Genomic DNA, 17720 nt, shown 5'->3' with positions numbered 1-17720 from the left:
AGCCACCAGCTAGCTGGGTAGCAACGTTACCCTGGCTTTTCTTTATCTTTAAAATGCTCTATAGGAGCCACCTCATTCTATTTTGATCATAAACATTTAAGAGAGGCTGGACCTAGTATGCACAAAGCCCTGGGTTCAATTCCTTAGCACCACATAAACAGAAGACACCAGAGTGATGTTGTGGCACAAGTAGTATAAAGGCTAGCCTTGAGCAAAAAAAAAGCAGCCCAGGCCTCGAGTTCAAATCCCAGGATTGGCATGCAGGCGCGCGCGCGCGCACGCACACACGCACGCACGCACACACACACACAGAAGACAGAGTTCAAAATAGAATAGAGCTGGCTGCCAAAGTGCATATACTCCTAGCTACTTAGGAGGCTGGGATATGAGGCTCATGGTTTGAAGCCAGTTGGTGAAGAAAAGTCTATGGAACTTTCACCTCTACTTGATCACCAGCCTTAAGGGAGAAAGCCAAGCCACTCAAGGTTTCGTCTTCAAGCTCCAGTACCCACACAAAACAAACTACCAGAAGAAGAACAGAATAGCTAGCCTAGGTCAGGTTTCTCAACACTCCCATCTACGTCCATCTGGTTATGACTTGATTCTCTTCAGGAGACATTCTAAACCCTACACTTCCCAAGAGGAGCCAGCAGCGGGGGCCCCACCTTCACCTCAAGGTGGTGCATGCTGCAAGCCCAGGCTTCTCAAGAGCACAGCCAAAGCAGGCAATGCATAGGTCACAGCACTCGGGCCCCCAAAGTGGGTCAATTACACCAAGCCTTGGCTTGGCCTTTCTAGGAAGCCTGGTCTTTTCCAGAGAGGGGAGATGGCTGTGCAGTAAGTCAGGGCAGGGAGGTGGGAAGTGCCCCTCTTACCTCTGGTGTGGAAGAAGGAGGGGAGGGGGAGGGAGATTAGGAGGGGTGGGTTCCCCTCCCCCCACAAGCCTGTATGGCTGCACAGGCTGGTGTGATGCTGGTACACCTGTGGCAAAAAGCCAGGCGAGGAGGAGGAGGAGGAGGAGGAGGAGGAGGAGGAGGAGGAGGAGGAGGAGGAGGAGCTGCCACCGCCACAGGAGGCAGGAGGCAGGCCTGGAGGCCCTGCTGGAGAGATGAGGTGGGAGACTGAGGACTGCAGACTTGGACGAGCCTTGTCCACGGAGCGGGGCTGGGACTCACCACGGGGATGTGCAGCTTGCTGAGAGGCTTGCCGTCCAGGAGGTAGGAGCCAGTGTAGGTGACGTACTCGGCGTAGCACTGGGGCGCCTGTGGGGTGATACAGCACAGGATCTTTCGCTTCTCTTCGATCTTCTTTCTGATCTGAAGGTACTCAAAGTAAGGGTTGGACCTGTCGCTGTGGTAAGGCTCGATGGCGTCGAGCTTAATGGCGTCCACGATGGCGGCCAGCGTCTGCTGGATCACCTCCCTCGTCTGCTGGGTGGACGTGTTCAGCTGCTGCTGGAGCTGCTGGCTGGAGCGCTGGAATCGGCGCTTGCGGGGGTGCTGGGCCTGGGCGTCCTCCTCCTCCGAGGTGCGGCCCTTGGCTCGGGAGGCCGGGGTGGGGGCCGCCTCCTTCTCTGCGGGGGGCGTGCCCTGCTTGCTCTGGCTGGCCAGCATCTGGGCACGGTTCCGGGTCATGCGCTGAGGGACTTCTTCCACCTTGGGGGCCTTCGGGGTTTCGGCCAAGGGCTTGGGCTCTGGGTCTGTGGCTTCTGGTGGGCCGCCGCCGCCGCCTCCGAGGGTCCCTTCCGCAGGGGGAGTCACGGGTGCGACTTCAGCACTCTCATGTGCCTGTGTGGCGTCGTCCAGGGTTGGGCCATCAGGTACACAGTGGGGAGTGGCACCGGGGTCTTCAGCCTTGAGTTCGTTTCCACCCCCGAGGGGACACTGTTCTGGGGGTCCAGACACGGGCACAGCGCTGGGCTCCACGTCCTCAGGGGCCCTCTTACCTGCCAGGATTTCTGCTTCGGGTGTGGCTTCCAGAGCCACATCTGGCTTTGGGCCCTCTGAAGGCTCGGGCTCGGCAGGGGGCTGAGGGGCCGCCTGCTCAGGAGGGGGCGGGGGCTGCTCCTCAGCTGCTAAGGCAGAGACCCCACCACTGAGGACCCCAGGGGCCCCCGGAGGGCTCTCTTCTGGAGGAACAGGACTGCCCTCCACGGCTTCCGCCTCCATGTCTGAAGCGTCTTTGGCTTGGAGAGGGAGCTCTGGCAGTGAGAAGGGCCCCAGGTCCAGCTCGTCCTCAGGGTTGGTGAAAGCATCGGGCCAGGACACGGGCTCCACCTGGCCAAGTGTGGACAGGCTGTGACCACTGTCCAGGAAGGTGCTCTCCAGGGGCCCCAGAGCCTCCACCTGAGCCACGGTGGGGACGCATGTGGACTCCGTGGCCGTGTCGAGGGGCGCATCGGGAGCAGACTTGCAGCTGCTGAAGAAGGAGTCCAGCCTGGCAGGAGCAGCGTAGGGGGCAGTTCCTTCCGAGGCTGACATGGCAGCAGGCACTGCTCCCTCCCCGTCGTCTTTGACTTCCTCCAGGCCAGGCTCAGGGGCAGGTAAAGGGTAGGGGACTGGAGAGACAGGGTACTGGGGCTCTGCAGCACTAAAGGGCCCTGGGGTGGTGGCATGGAGGGACTCTGGGGGGCAGAAATGTTTTGGGGATTCTGGGAACCTCTGTGGAGACTTCAGCAGAAGGTCGGGGCCCACAGGCCAGCTGACAGGGTTTTCGGAGGCACTGGCCACCAGCGTGGAAGAAAGGGCCTGCTCGGTGGCAGGGTGGGTCCACTCGACAGGCTCCTCAGTGATGACGGCGCTGAAGGGGCCCTCGTCCAGAGGCTCCAAGTAGCTGGGCTCAGGGGGGATGATGGCAGCCGTGGCCTGCTGGTCCTCCGTGGCATCCACAGGGAGGCCCAGGTCCGGGGCCAGGGCGCCTTCGATGGCGGGGGCTAGCAGCTCGCCCCTGGGGGAAGCAGAGGGCTTTGCTGGCAGGCTGGGGAAGACGCCCTCGGGAGATGGAGTGGCACTGCCTGCGGCAGCTGGCGGGCAGTGCAGGGTGTCGGTCTTGGGGGAGGGGACGCCGTAGTCTGGTGAGTAGTACCCTGGAGAGAGACAGGCGAACTTCTCCGCAGGAACAGCTGGCAGAGAAGCTTTGTCTTCCAGCAAGTGTTGCACTGGGGAGTCGAAACTGGAGGCGGCAGGGACACTCTGCTGCCTGAACAGCTTGTCCCCCACACTGAACTCCTCCTCAGGGGTTCTACGGATGTCCACAGACACCGAGCGGTACAGATTGGTGGAGACCGGCCTTGTGGGTGTCTGGCCTGGGTTTTCCGAAACCCCACTCGAGGCCACGGAGAATCTGTCAAAAAATGGCGGGGAGCAGGCGCTGGTGGAGGCGGTGGAGACGGGCATCGAGTGCTGGGAGTCGGCACAGTCAAACACCAGGTCGGGGTAGTCGTCCGCACTGCAGGACGGGGTCCTCGGCGTGTGCATCACCTCCTCATAGCTGGGGCAGGACACCACCGAGGTGGGTGTGGGCACCCCGGTGGGCCGGCCCTGCTCGGGCCGGGGGGAGGCCGGGAGGCCCTCCTTCAGGGAGGGCCCCGCCAGCCAGTCCTTGGGCTCTGCTCCTGGCCCCGGGGGCGGCTTGCTTTCGGCGGTGGGTGGCACGGGAGCCGATTCCTTCAACTTTTTGTCCTTCGAGGGAGGGTCCAGCCCCAGAGGTTTTTTGGAAGCGATGTCCAGGCCCTTCTTCCGCCCGTCGTCCGAGGGCCTGGCCTTCTCCCTGAGCTTGGGGTCTCCGGACCGGTGCCTCATCTTCTCCATCTGCTTCATCCGCTCCTTGTGCCGCTTGTGCCGCTCCTCCACCTCCAGGTCCTTCTGAGACAGCATTCGCTCAAAGCTGGTCATCATCAGGTCTCCATCGCCCAGCAGCTTTTCTCGGGGCCGGGGCTCCTTCTTGCCGGGATCTCTGGATGACGGGAGCTTGTCATTCCCATTGCTCATCTTTGCGGGCTCGCCCTTCTCTCGCTCCGCGTTCTCCCTGAGCTTCTCCCTGAGCCTGGGCTCGCTGAGCTTCAGGCCCTCATCCCTGCACTTGTCCTTGAAGGCGCTGAGAGGGCTGTCCTTGTCCTTGGCCGTGGGCTTTGGCTCGTCCCTGTGGTGCCGCAGAAACCCATCCGCATGCTTCTCCCTGTGCTTCTCCTTCTCGTCCCGCCACTTCTCCCGGTGCTTCTCCCTCCTCTTCCTGTCTTTCAGGATGCTGAGAGCACCAGATCCATAAGGCTTCAGCTCCTTCTCTATTTTCTTGGAAGCGTCTCTCTCCGAATCATTTCTTTCTTTCTTTTCAACGGCAAAGAGTTCCGTGGTTTTGTCCAGCTCCTCTTCCGTGTCAGCTTTTGTGGAGTAAGTGATCCCATAGGTGTCTGACTCCACGAAGTCCTTTTCATACTGGCTGGAGTCCTTCCTGCTGCCACCCTCCTTGTAGTCTTCCCCCTTTTCCTTCTTCTCAGCCTTCTCCTTCTTGGCTTTCTCTCGCTCATGGCTCTTCTTGGAGGAGGAGGAGGAGTGTCTGTGCCTTTCTTTCTCCCTGAGCTTCTCCACAAGACAGGAGCTGTCCCTAGCCTTGTCTTCGGGTGGCGGTTCTGAGAAGGACACCTCCAGGAGGGTGCTCAGGCCTGACTCCTGGCTCCGATCTGCAAAGCTGTCGGAGGAGACCTCGCTGATTTTGTCATTTGAGTCTTCTCGGTACTCATGCAGAGCCTCTTCCTCTAGCTTCTCCAGCAGGCTCTTCTCCATCTCGGCACTCCTCGAGGCCTTTCTTTCTCGAGAGTGCTCTTTCTCTGGCTTCTCTCTGTGCCTGTTCTTGGCCTTGTCTTCGGCAGAGTGCTTCTTCTCCCCCTTTTCAGGGAGCTTCGGTTTGCTCTTCTTCTCTTGGGCAGAGTCGGTTGAAGACCTGTCTTTCCTGTCCTTGTATTTTTCCACACACTCTTTGTCTCTCTTCTCCTTGTGCTTCTCAAAAACCTTCTCCTTTTTGTCCTTGCCCACTTCAGCAGCTCCCCTGTCCCTTTTCTTCTCCTTGGGCTCTTTGTCTCGTGGCTTCTCCACATGCTGCCTGTCGGAAGACGACTTCCGGTGCCTATCAGAGGGGTGGGGCTCTCTCCCATCCTCCTTGTCCTGGAGGCTGTCCAGCCTCTGCAGGTCACTGGCCTCTCCAACCTTGAAGGCACCAGCCAGGTAGTCATCTTTGTCATCTTCACTCTCATCTGTGAATATGTCTGCAATATACCAGCTCTTCTCCTTCCCCTTCTTGTCATCCTTTTTTTCAGAGAAGTCTTCTGAGATGCTTCCAGGGAATGCCTTCTCCTTCTTCTCTCGTGCTTGTTCAAGGGACAGTTTTCTGTCTTTGTCTTTGCTGTGTAAGTCCTTATGCTTCTCCTTGCCATCTTTCTTCTCTTTAAAACACCTATCAAATTCCTTGTCCTTTTGACATTTCTCAAGGACAGCTCTCTCGTTTCTCTCTCTCTCACTAGACTTATCTTTGTATTTTTCTGTCCTCATCTTCTCCTTCCTTTCCTTTTCCAAGCCGTCCCTCTTCTCCTTCTCCCGCATTGTGTGGGGACGTTCCCAGGGCTCTAGGTTCTTGGCAAAATCACAGTCCGGCTTGTCTTTGAAGCTCTCACAGCCACACTCCTTCAGGTCTTCCCTGTGCCCCTCCTCGGGCCGGGTGCGCCCGTCCCTGCGCTCCCGAGACCCTTCCAGGGTGTCCCTCCTGTCTCGTCCGCTTTCAGCAGACTCCCTTCTCTTCTTGTCTTTTTCAGAGAGATAGCTGGAGAGGCTTTTATGCTTTTCTGTCTCTCGCCTCTTCTCAGAATTCTTGTCCAAATACTCCCTATCTTTCTTTCGGAAAAATGTCTCTCTGAAGTCTCGCTTTTCCCGGGCTTTGTTATCCCGTTTCTTCTCCTTACTGTCCAGGATAAGTTTGGCTACAGAGTCACTCTTGATGTCCCTGTAGTCTGTCACTGGAGAGTCCCAGCTATCTTCCCCTTTAAAATCAAAGGAAGAGTCAGACAGGTCAGAGAACCACCTTTCCTGCTGATCATCGGAAAGACTGAATTTGGTGTCTTCACTCTCTAGAAACTGACTTTTATTACAATAGTCATCAAAAGCAGAATCTTCCCTGTACACTTTTTCCTTTTTCAGTTTTTCTTTTTCCTCCTTGAAAACTTTCTCCTTGGATGACACCCTGTCCTCTTTCGTGTCATTCTTCTTCTCTAACTTGGAAGGTCGGTCTTTGGACCTTTTCTTCCTCAGTTTTTCCTCCTTGGGAGACTTCTCCTTGGCGCACTTCTCCCTTTCTGCTTTACTGGACCGGTCCTTCTCTTCCCGGAAGGCTCTGCTCATGTCTTTGTTCATGTCTTTGAGCCTCTTCAGCGCTTTCTCGTCCTTAAAGAGCCATTCTTTCTCCTCTGACTTCATCTTGCCAAGTTTCTCCTCTTTCTTAAAATGCTCTCTGTCATGCTTTAGCACTTTCAGCTTATTTTCAGTAGCAATGTCATTGTCTAAAAGGATGGCCTTATCTGACTTTTGCTTCGAGTCTTCGTATTCATAGGTGAAGCTTTTCAGTTTCAGTTCTTGGCTGACTGAGCACGGTCCCTTCTCCTTGCTTTTGTGTTTGTGTTTCGTCTTGTGTTTCTTGACAACCTTGCCCTCCTTGTCCAACTTGGGAACAGCGCCGTCTGTGCTGGGGTGGAAGGTGCTCCTCTTGGACTCCGTCTGTGTGCTCTGCAGACTGCTCCTCTTGCGGTGCTCCTGCTTCCTCCTTGTGGGCTTCAGGGACTCCACGCTGGAGCCCTCAGAGGAGCAGTCAGACTCGCTTGTTAGTCCCGTCCCTGAGGAGTCAGACAAAGAGCTGACCTCAGACCACACTGGGGAAGAGATGGCTTTCCAATTGTCCGTACGCCAGTGTTTGGTGTGCTGGTCTGTGTGGCCTGGGTTATGCTTCTGGGCTGCAGTGCTGCCATGAGATGAGGTGGAGGAGGCGGAGAGTGAGCTGAACAGAGAGGGGTCCTTCAGCACCAGCGGGGACCCCTTGAGGCAGCCCGAGCTCCCCACAGAGTCCCCATCATCCTCATCACTCTCAGAGGACTCGCTCTCAGACCCAGAGGAACAAAACTTGTCAGTTCTCTTTCCAAAACGGACGTCTTTGCCTTTCGCCTCTTTCTTTCGCTTCTTTTTCACTTTGCCCTTCTCCTTCTGCTGCCGGGAACTGGAAGACTCCCGAGCCTTGCTGTTGGGCAGCAGGGTGTGAGCGGACAGCCTCAGTTTCTCTCCGGCCCCCACGGGCATGCGCACGCCCTCCTCGTCCGACGTGTCTGACAAGATGCGATGGGCTGCCTTCTTTGGTGCAAGCGTGTTATTTTTTGTGTAACTTTTCACTTCCATTTTGGGTATGGAAATGAAACTGTTCGCCTTGGCTTCCTTCCTGTAGTCCTTCTTCAGCAGGTGCTTGTCATCCACTGGGGGAATCCTGTCCTGCTCATCGTCCTCGTCAAACTCATACTCGTCCTTCACAGGGGTCACGGTTTTCTGAGGCTCGGGATTCTTAGCTTTGAGCTTCAGGCCTTTCTCAAACTCCGAGTCTGTGTTATTGCCATCAACGGAGCTGGAAGGTGCAAATGAAGGGGCATCCTCCTCTTCTGAGCTCTCTGTTAGGAACAGGAAGGCAGTGTCAGAATCACTCTGCTAGCATGGTCCAGGGATGTTCTGCCTCTCTGGCAAGAGGCCCCAAGGCATGGCTATTGATGAGGGGAGGCACTTTGCTTAACTTTGTGTCACCTCGAGGCCAACCACGGGCAAAAGGGACCCAATGGAGGTTTGTGAAAGGCAGCAGGGCTGGCATCTCACACCCACTGCAGGCATCTTGGCAGCGGCCCTCTGGAGACCTGCATGGCATCATCAGGGAGGTATCATGTGCAAACATGGTAGGGTACCTGCCACCTGAGGAACAGCACTCTATCCCTTGAGCCCGCTGACTCACCAGTGGAACTCTCCTCACTGGAGGTATAGGTGCCTTTGCCCAGCAGGAGATTCACCATGGTTGGGGAGTTGGCAACTTTCAGAGGTGTCTCGCCTTTCCTGTTGCTTTGTTGAGGGTTTCCTCCATAGCGTAGCAACAACTTCACCACCTGTAAGATATAAAAATCACATTAAAAGACCAGCTCAAAAACACTCTCTCATTCCAATGTGACTGAGGATAAAAGGGATAACCCTAAGGCTCCAGGCGGTGTTCTAAGCAGCCACGGCCACGGGGTGTCTAGGTGTCGGGTAAGATGGTACTCTTCTGTGACACCCTCACAAAATGCAGCTACTTCCCCATAATCTTCTTACAAGGGTCGGCCCCCACCAACAGTAAGCTCTGGCCAACAGCGGGGTCTCCTGTGAGTGGTAGGCAGGGCTCTGACAGTTTGCTCAGGTTTGCTTTGAGGGTCAGGGGTATACAGAATAGAGGAAACAAAGACCATTTTTTTTGCAAGTTGATTTATTTATTTTCATTTACATTTTAAAATATGAAAACTTCTCCCTTGATTGATTTTACATGCACAAGGATGGTTACATTGACAGAAACATTCAAGGTGACATTTTGACAGCTTTGTTCAATCATTTATAATTAGCAACCTGTACTTCAAATGCCCAGGATAGCAACTCACTGAACTCAAGTGCAAGCATTAAATTTAGCTCCTATTTCAATCCAGTGTGAGGTCAAGTTTAGTGCACATCTGGGGACTCACAGTCTGTTTCTACTTTGAGCACTGTTTGGCCTCATGTCACCAGTATGGAGCTTTTATGTATTCGTTTTCTACTGCTGTAACAATCACCGCAGATTAGCCTTTCTGGAGCAATCAGCGTCACCTACAGGGCTGACTGGGGCTTAGGCAATGCTGGCTCCTTCCTTGTGAGTTGTGGGCAGAAAACCGTGCCTTGCACTTAGGACCGAGGATCCTGAACACTGGACCTGATTCTTTGCCCCGTGGCCTTCCAAACGCTAGCGACATAGGGCTGAGTCTTGGGCCTTTTTTCTCCTGGACCCAGAGGAAAGCCTACACCAACCTGCCCACCAAACCAATCTAGCTGTCCTCCCAGGAGAGCTGTTGTCTTCTTCACCCCACTTCATTCTCACAATCCACACTGCTCCATAATAAAGCTTTCAGGTGGTCACAAGGTGTGGCAATTCCCTGCCATCCCTGTCATCAAAAGCACGAAGCCAGACGCACTTCACGCTAACTGCACTCCCCGGAGGGTCATCTAGCAAATCTCACGCTTTTTTCAATACCAGGCTTGTAAAACTGCAAGCAAGCCAGGAACTGATGGCTCATGCTATAATCCCAGCTATACTCCAGGAGACTGAGATCTGAGTGAGGCTAGCAGTTCAAAGCCAGACTGGGCAGAAAAGTGTGAGACTCACAAAAGTATGCAAAACAAACCGTAATGCTATTACATCATCCCTATAAAAACAAAAACATAATTCCTTAACATGAAATGTTATTATTCAAGTAAGAGTTGTGTGGCCATCTTTGTGTAGTACTGGGCTTGAATTGAGAGCTGGGGGCTTATTGAGCAGGCATTCTTCTCCAGAGCCTACCTCTAGCCCCTTTTTGCATCAGTTATTTTTTGAGATAAGTTTTTCCCCATTGCCTGGGTATGGTTTCAATCCTATTTTTCAGTTCCTGTCTTAGCTAGAATGACAATGAGCTGGAACTGTGATCATCTTGATCTTAGCCTCATAAGTAGCTACCACAGGAGCCACTCGGTTTCAGAAATCTCAGTTGAGAGTACTGTCCCCCAAATGATTCATGGTGTTCTGTGGATCCAAGACGCTGTACACTCCTGGATCTTCCGAGAACAGCCTGAGAGGGCTGCTGACGGGTGATATGAACGTGGACAGATGTGGTTTGCGTGGTAAGGTACAATCCCGCACTAGGCATACTGTCCAGGTGGCTCTGGCTGTGATGTCACCTCTGAACCTGTATTTCCAGCAGGATGGGGTGCGCCTGATATATCCTACGTGTCTTTTGCTCCAGTTCTGCAAGTAATCCTTCCTTCCTGCAGGAGGTGGAGCTCCTTACCTGTCACAATGGTCTAATCTAGACTATTGCCGGGGACTTCTAGATTTGCAGAACAGAACTGCAGTGATGATAAAATCAATGTGTGCTGCTGTAGTTTCACCATTTAGCTGCCAAGCCCAGCCAGATCCATATGGCTAAGGGGTGACCCTACATGCTCTAGCAGTGTCTGTCAAGGCTATGAGAGGCTGTCCAAGTGCTGGCCCCGGGCAGGAGATTTGGGGACCGGCAGAGGGGATGGTTAGGCCTTCATAGCAAGAGAGACAAAACCTCACTTCACAGTACTACAAAAGTTGAAGGCTAGCTAAGATACACAATGTGAAGCTGCAGAATGGTACACAAGTCGAGCGGACAAAGTAACTATGTAAGGACAGGGGGAGATGCCAACCTTGTAGTGCCCATTGTTGGCGGCATCATGCAGAGGCGTGTCATCGTCCAGGCCCTTGGTGTTCACCTCTGCGCCTGCGGCCAGCAGCTGCTTGGCGATGTCATAGTAGCCCCGGTTACATGCTTCGTGTAGCGCCGTCCAGCCTGGAAACAGACACTTAGGACACTTGTTACGTAATTCTTGTGCAGCCCACTATGCCTCTGAGATGCATTCAATAACCAGGGACAAAGGCCTTGCGGTGCAGGGCAGCACCTAGAGAAGCAGGTCATGGTGTGGACAAGGTCTAACATTTCCATACTGTGGTGCTTTGTTTACACAACGAACACATTATTTCTTAGCCTCACAGACTGTCTGTAGCAATAACATTACAAAGGCAGACAATCTGTGAACACATACAGTAATAACAGTAACCTCATCTTTGTCATCAGTCCACATACAGAACCACTCTGGAGAGCTCTGGGAGACTGCAGGGCTGCTACTGCAGTTGCCCCTTTTTGGATTTTGGGGGAAGTGGCTCTGGCAGGCAGCTCCCCTAGGAAGCTGCAAGGCCACCACTAGACAGTGTGGCCACATATCAATGACAGAAAGTTCAGACTCTGCCTAAGAAAAGTCCCACAGGGAAGACTGCTTTCCTACCGCAAAAAAAATTAAGCAGTGGGAGAAATCTGGAGTTCTGCATGAAGCCTATTTCCCCTGCCTCCTGCTCTCAGTCAACAAGGAGCACACACTGCTGGACGGGATGGCAGTGCATCAAAGTGTGCCTGTGTTTCATGAAAAAATGCAGCCCTGGACTTGTAATTGTAGAGCAATACACTCAACAAGGCCTTGCCCTGCATCTTCTGTTCTGAGGCGGTGCCTTCCCCTTTGTCTTAGTCCAACTTTTGCCCCAAATGGTGTGAGTGAGGACTATCTTCAGGTCTGTAAGTGGGCTAAGGCCTGAGTGTGGGGCTAACATAGCACAGAGTGCCCTCTGCTGGGGTGATGCTGTTACTTCCTAAACAATGCAGTTGGTTAGGAACCTCCTAGGGTTCTAGACTGTCCATGCCTGCACAACCTAGCACAGCAAACACTCAAAACTCAAGTCCCACTCCCCCGACTTCCTCTCACTGATCATGGGACTTGAACTCTGAGCCTGAGCACTGTCCCTTGAGCTTTTCACCTCAAGGCTATCGCTCTATCCCTTGGGCCACAGCATCACTTTTGGTTTTCTGGCGGTTGACTGGAGATGAGAGTCTCATGAACTGTAGTGACCGGGCTGGCTTTGAACCACAGTCCTGTCAGACCTTGCCTCCTGAGTAGCATGAGCCACTGCACCAGCTTCAGTGCTCTTAAACAACTGTGAAATAATTCCCCAGAGATAACGACTTGTTCTTTCTCAGAAACACAAAATGGTGTTATGATGGGTTGGCCATGTCATCACCCAGTCCTCTCCACTGGGCCTGGAAGGAGCGCAAAGCAAACTGCCCAGAAGCAGTGCGCGCTCACCTGCAAAGTCCTTGACGTTGACATCAGCACCCTCACTGATGAGCTCCTTGATGCGCCGAGCATCCCCCCGGATGGCAGCTCGGTGCAGGCGGGTCTCTCCCCGTTCGTTTCTCTTGTTCACTTTATCTTTGGTTTTTGAGGCAGAGTTGGGTGTCCCCTTCTGACACACGGTAGACTGGGAGGGGTGCTTTGGTGTTGTGTCTACTGCAAGCCAAGGAGAAGACAGGCAGGACATAACTGCATGCAGCACTGCTTTAGGTACCCTCAAGAACCTGGGCACTAGCCCACCAGCAGACACAGCTACAACTTCCAGACCCAGCCTCAGGACCCCCCCCCCACACCTGGGATACACCTGGACCCCCCCTCCCACTTGGAGCATACTTGGTCTAACCCTCCCGACCCAGCCTCAGGACCCCCCCTCCCACTTGGAGCATACTTGGTCTAACCCTCCCGACCCAGCCTCAGGACCCCCCCTCCCACTTGGAGCATACTTGGTCTAACCCTCCCGACCCAGCCTCAGGACCCCCCCTCCCACTTGGAGCATACTTGGTCTAACCCTCCCGACCCAGCCTCAGGACCGCCCCCGACCTGGGGCATACCTGGGCTGTTTGCAGACTCCTCAGCTGTCATCTGCATGAGGAGAGCCACCTGCTGTCGCTCAGAGAGGGGGTAACCAGCTCGGATCCCGGACAGCCCCATGCCAAACAGCAGCCCAGACTTGCGGGCAACAGGCTCCTTCTTGATCCTCTTCCGTTCTGGACCCTGCTTCTCTGTGCAGCAGGCGAGGGAGAAAGGGAGGGGAGACTTCATGCCAATTCCTCAAATCCAGGTCCTTACCTAACGTTATGGAGACCCTGCACTCCACCCGATAGCTTAGAGAGCAACAGGAAGGCCTGTGAGAGGGAAAAGGGACAGTGCTGGGAGCATTGACGCCACCCCACCTCTGTGAGCAGTAGCTGTGAGAGACACAGTTTTCAATGCCCTGTTGTCAGCCCATCGGGTCTAAGTATCAGCCTCCACCAACCATCTGCTCCCTGAAGGTGCCTCTCCTGAGCTCCCAGCCTCGTGCCACACACAGAAGGCAGCAGGATGGTTTAGCCCTGCCGACCTGGCCCACACTGGAAAGGTCTCTATTATACACGTGTCTGCAATTAAACTTCTTCCCAGCCCGCCTCCAAACAAACAGTGCAGATATAAAATGGCAGACACAGTTTAAAATACATAAATAAATCAAGGCCAACTTGTCAGTACTGTACCTTTCTTCTTGCTTCTAGGAACCTCCATTTCATGCCATGGTGCTTCGAGGAGCGTACCAGCCTTGCAGTACCACAACATGGACTGAGCTGGAGGCATCTAAAGGCATCAACACAGAGCACTAACAAGATACGATGTAACAGCTCGGCTGTTCCATCTTAGCCGCCTCCTAACAAGCGAGTCCTGGGTGCCTCGGACACAGAACACCCTACCTATCTCCATCAGAAAAGACTAAGCTGCTTCTCCGAGCAGAGGTGGGGTGGGGACGAGACACCCCCAAATCCCTTACTCATAGTCCATGGCTTTCATTCCTCCTTGCCCAGCAGGGGCTCTCCTTTGATGGAGACCAGGGCAAGGCCTCTGGGTACTCAATGTGCCACGGTTTGGGGGAAGACCCTGGGTAGGAGGGCCAAGGCGGTCTCAAAGTGTCCTCTCAGTGTTTCCCCATGTCCTTTGCACTCTGAAAATCCCTCTCTCGAGACTCAACTGGCTCCTTCAGCGAGCGGTCAGCGCCTGGCCCTACAGAGACGGGCAACAGCAGTGAGATGGCCTCAGGACATCAGGTGACGTCTGAAGACATCACCATCACGGAAGACTGGTCTTCAGTTTACTCACTGCTCCCCTGGGTTCAGAACCATCAGGCCCCACAACCATTCTGCCATTCTACTAAGTTTTTGTCTGTTAAGTAACTCCTACCTCTTTAAAAAGTACTTTACAATGCCTCTTCCCACCCCCACCCCCACCCCGCTCTGGCCAGTCCTAAGGCTTGAACTCATGGCCTGGGCACTTTCATTGTTTTGGTTTTGTTTTGTTGGCTCAAGGCTTATACACTTTCACCTGAGCCACAGCACTACTTTGGCTTCTTGATGGTTAATTTGAGATAAGAGTCTCATGAACTTTCCTACCCAGGCTTGGTCCAAACCGCAATCCTCAGATCTCAGCCTCCTTCCTGGGTAGCTGGGATTACAGGTTGAGCCACTGGCTACAACACCTTCTTAAAATCCAAACTTGTGATATGCTGTAATGCATGCTGACTTAGGTGTCTTGTGAGACAAACTTGGAATGGAAATCAGTGATATGCATTCATTTACAACTCAGGCAAAAACGCTCTAACTTCTGCAGGCCACCACCAATTAGTGTTCAGAGCAATGACAGAGCATGGGTGACCTCTGTGCCCATGCCAGTCTCCTTCCCTGTAACCTTGCATAAGGACCTGCCAGCAAAACAAAGCCACATACTCCTGTGGCAATGTCCACAGAGTGAAAAGAACCAGCCAGGTTCTCTTCTACTTCACTCCAGGGAAAGCAAGCTCATTCGGATTGCATCCTTCTGCTCCAAGGCCTCAGATCCTCACCCCTCTCCCCTCCTCCCTCCAGTACCCAACAAGTCTGGTCTCGGACCCAGCACGCTCAGCACACTCACAGCCACAGGACTGCTCAGAATAACCTGGGTGGAAATGTTGACTTCTGCATGACTCGTGCACTTGACCGCAATGAACAAATTTAGAGACCTGGACCACCCCTCCTACTCTTACCCCTAGACCAGTGGAGTGAATATGGGATATGTGAAATCTGCTGAAAGCAAAATTTCACTCTCATAAGATTTCAAGAGTCAAGGGAGCAATCCAGCCTGCTCTCAAGCAGTGTGTGATAGTGCTGTCCAAAGGTATTTTCAGGCCCCAAAGCATACATTATACATATCCAGAGATGTTCTATGTGTGTGGACTATGCTGGCTTGGGTTGGACTCAGGTGATTTCCCAGCTTCAGACTCCTGGGTAACATGTTATATTTAGGATATCAAAGACACAGAATGGAAATGTACCAGGTAGACGGTTTAGGGTAAACGCACTCTCTTAGAAGGCTGCACTTCCTTTTGCTAGACGGCTAAGAACAGCCAATCTGGCCCATTCCTCCAGAGCAGCTGTTGCCAAGTGCGTTGGCCATGTGCCAACAGTGGGACAGCAGGGACAGCAGTGGTTCCTCCCTGCATCTACTCAGTGCCTGTCTTTGCTCAACCAAGAGGGCTCCCAGTTGCTCCCATGGAACCTTTCCCTGCACCTTTTGAGGCACCACCAGAGCTCTGTCCTGTCCCTTGAGGAGACACACCTGTGGCCAGTCCTTCACATCCAAGAAGACAAAGTATGGCCACAGTCTGGAGACTGTGCCTGGGCCAGGAACGTCCCAAGTGCAGCTGCATGGCCCAACATGGACACCAGCTGTGCCCTGGACACCTGCTGCCCGCACTCTCCCTCTTGGTGTAATACAGCCTTCCTGGCTGCAGGGCCGAACCAGAGCCATGTCTCACAAAGCTACCCTATTGGCAGTGTTACCTACGTTGGAAGAGGTGAGGGGCAGCAAGAACCACCCCTGGTTCTATGGACAACCAAGAGAGCTTGCTAACTTTTGGTTCTGTTATTGAAATAAAAACAAAGTAGAACTGATGTGAATTCCAAATGATATTTTCTAGATTGCAGAGCAGCACACTGGCAGGTCCAAGAAGTAAGTCAATCTGTGTTTCCGCAGAGTGAGTGACAAATAAGGCCACTGGTATGCTTCAGAGGGAGGGTTGGGCAGTCCGCAGGATCAAAAAGCTCCCTCCAAACTATTCTGCAAACTCTTGAGCGTCTGGGATGGATTCCCAACACAGAGCAAAGGATGCAAAAAGGAAGAGGATGAGGATGAGGAGGAGGAGGAGGAAGAAGAAGAAGAAGAGGAAGAGGAAGAAGAAAAGGTCCATGGCTGGCCAGCATCTGGGTCTATCCACACTGATATTTACCTTGGGTTGACATAAGCTCAGACCGTCCACCCACCTCCTCTTAATAGCACTCTGGGTTCCCGCAACATGTTTTTGCCCATACACGCATCCCCGGGGGCTTTTTGTAAGGTGGACAGCCACACCTTACAAACACCTAATTCTATGGAGTGTTTCTTCTTTGGCCCATGCCAGGCTTTTCATTGGTAAAGGGGCTACAAGAGTGACCTGTTCTCAGGAACTCATTTCCCAAAAGTGGGGTGACAGGCCTAACAGGGAGTGCAGCGACTTCCCCCAGGAAGCATGTCCAGCTCCATGTTCCCTGTGCTGCCTCCTGGCGGTGACCTGCTTGCCAGCAGCATAGCTTGTACCTGCCTGCTTCTGAAACCCCCACTGCCATGCTAACAAACACGGCAGTGGTACTCACTAGGTACTGAATGGAAAATGAACTATACAACTTGTGGGTGCAGATGGGAAGGAAAATCTAGGAGAGAGTGAGAGAAGGGGTGACACTGTCCAAAAAGAAATGTACTCTTCGCCTAACTTATGTAACTGCAATGACTTTTTTTTTTTTAAAGGAAAAGAAAGTCTATGACAAATTTGTGGTTGTTCTTTCCCTGCTTATAGTACCTTACACTTCAGGAACTTGAGGACCTTTGCTTCCAAACTTTGGAAAGTTCTCTGTCATTCTCCTTTAGAATATACTTTCCTGTCCTCTGATCTGGTGTGCTGAGCAGATCTAATGATAGACCTCATTCTCTCCTCCATACCTCTCACTACTCAAGCATCTCGTCTTTCTCTATGCCTCAGCCTAGGCAATAATTTTCATTTCCAGGTATTTCATCCTCCACACTGACTCTAAGGAGGAGAAATCTGTACAAAGGCAGGCACCAGTGGATCACATCTGTACTCCTAGCTACTGAGGAGGCCAGGATCCACAAACTGTGGTTCCAAAGCAGTCCAGGCAGGAAAGTCTGTGGACTCCCAATTAACCAGCCAAAAGCCAGAGGTGGAGCTACGGCTCTCATGGAAGAGTATAAGGCTTGCACAAAAACAAAGCTCAAACAAAGTGCTTAAGCCTTGAACTCGAGCCCCAGGACTGCTGGGCGTGCAGGCACGTGCATACACTCACACTTGCGCTTCTGAGAGCCTCTTACTTTGTGTTCTTGTTTTGATCCTCTCTCAGGTTACATTCCCCTGCTCTGCATCTCAATTCAGGCTGGGCCACATACGGCCCCCGGCCCCCTACAACAGCTTTCTTCACGGCAACCATCTGAGTTCTGGCACCAAGGAAGCCTGGGTAAGCACCTACCTCAGGGAGGGTCTGTTCTTTTTCTGGTTAGGGTACATATGACATTTTCAAGGGTGTAAGGAAGCACAAGCATGAACATTAGCCCTCCTAGAGTAGGGGCAGATGGGGTGGAAGCCTCTTACTGCTCTTCAGCAGCTACCAGCAGAGACATAGGACCTTAACTAGGGACAGCATTTGCCCTGAAAGTCCAGTGTATCCCACAGATGTGGAGCTCTCAGGGGACAAGACTCCAAAGCCTCAGGTCAGAAACATTACTTGGTCCCGGGATTGTTGAGCTATGGCTACCATCTTTTTTTGTTGTTGTTGTTGGTTTTTTTGTTTGTTTGTTTGTTTGGTTTTTGCCAGTCCCAGGCTTGAGCTCAAGGCCTGAGCACTGTCCTTGGACTTTCCCAAGGCTAGAGTTCGACTACTTGAGCCTCAGCAC

The 17720-nt window shown here is 53.1% G+C and overlaps 1 protein-coding gene across 6 annotated transcripts in view; it reads right to left on the bottom strand.

Moving 5' to 3' along the window:
• The window catches only part of Ankrd11 (ankyrin repeat domain 11), a 138637-nt gene that overhangs the window by 6089 nt on the left and 114828 nt on the right, over nt 1–17720 (bottom strand). For 5 of the 6 annotated variants that reach the window (XM_090357109.1, XM_090357108.1, XM_090357110.1 and 2 more), the window contains 5 exons: nt 12578–12748; nt 11979–12182; nt 10494–10636; nt 8023–8170; nt 1176–7690 (listed from right to left, as the gene is read on the bottom strand). In XM_090357109.1, the coding sequence (XP_090213235.1) occupies nt 1176–7690; nt 8023–8170; nt 10494–10636; nt 11979–12182; nt 12578–12748 (7181 nt within the window). Of the gene's footprint in view, nt 1–1175; nt 7691–8022; nt 8171–10493; nt 10637–11978; nt 12183–12577; nt 12749–13234; nt 13332–17720 lie in introns of all 6 variants that reach the window. The other variant, XM_090357113.1, reaches the window with a different exon arrangement.

This window comes from Megascapheus bottae, chromosome 24 (genome assembly GCF_031878675.1).
Source record: "Megascapheus bottae isolate mThoBot1 chromosome 24, mThoBot2.hap1, whole genome shotgun sequence".
NCBI lineage: Eukaryota > Metazoa > Chordata > Mammalia > Rodentia > Geomyidae > Megascapheus > Megascapheus bottae.
Note: the sequence above shows the minus strand (reverse complement) of the source record. Positions and strands in the feature narration are given on the sequence as shown.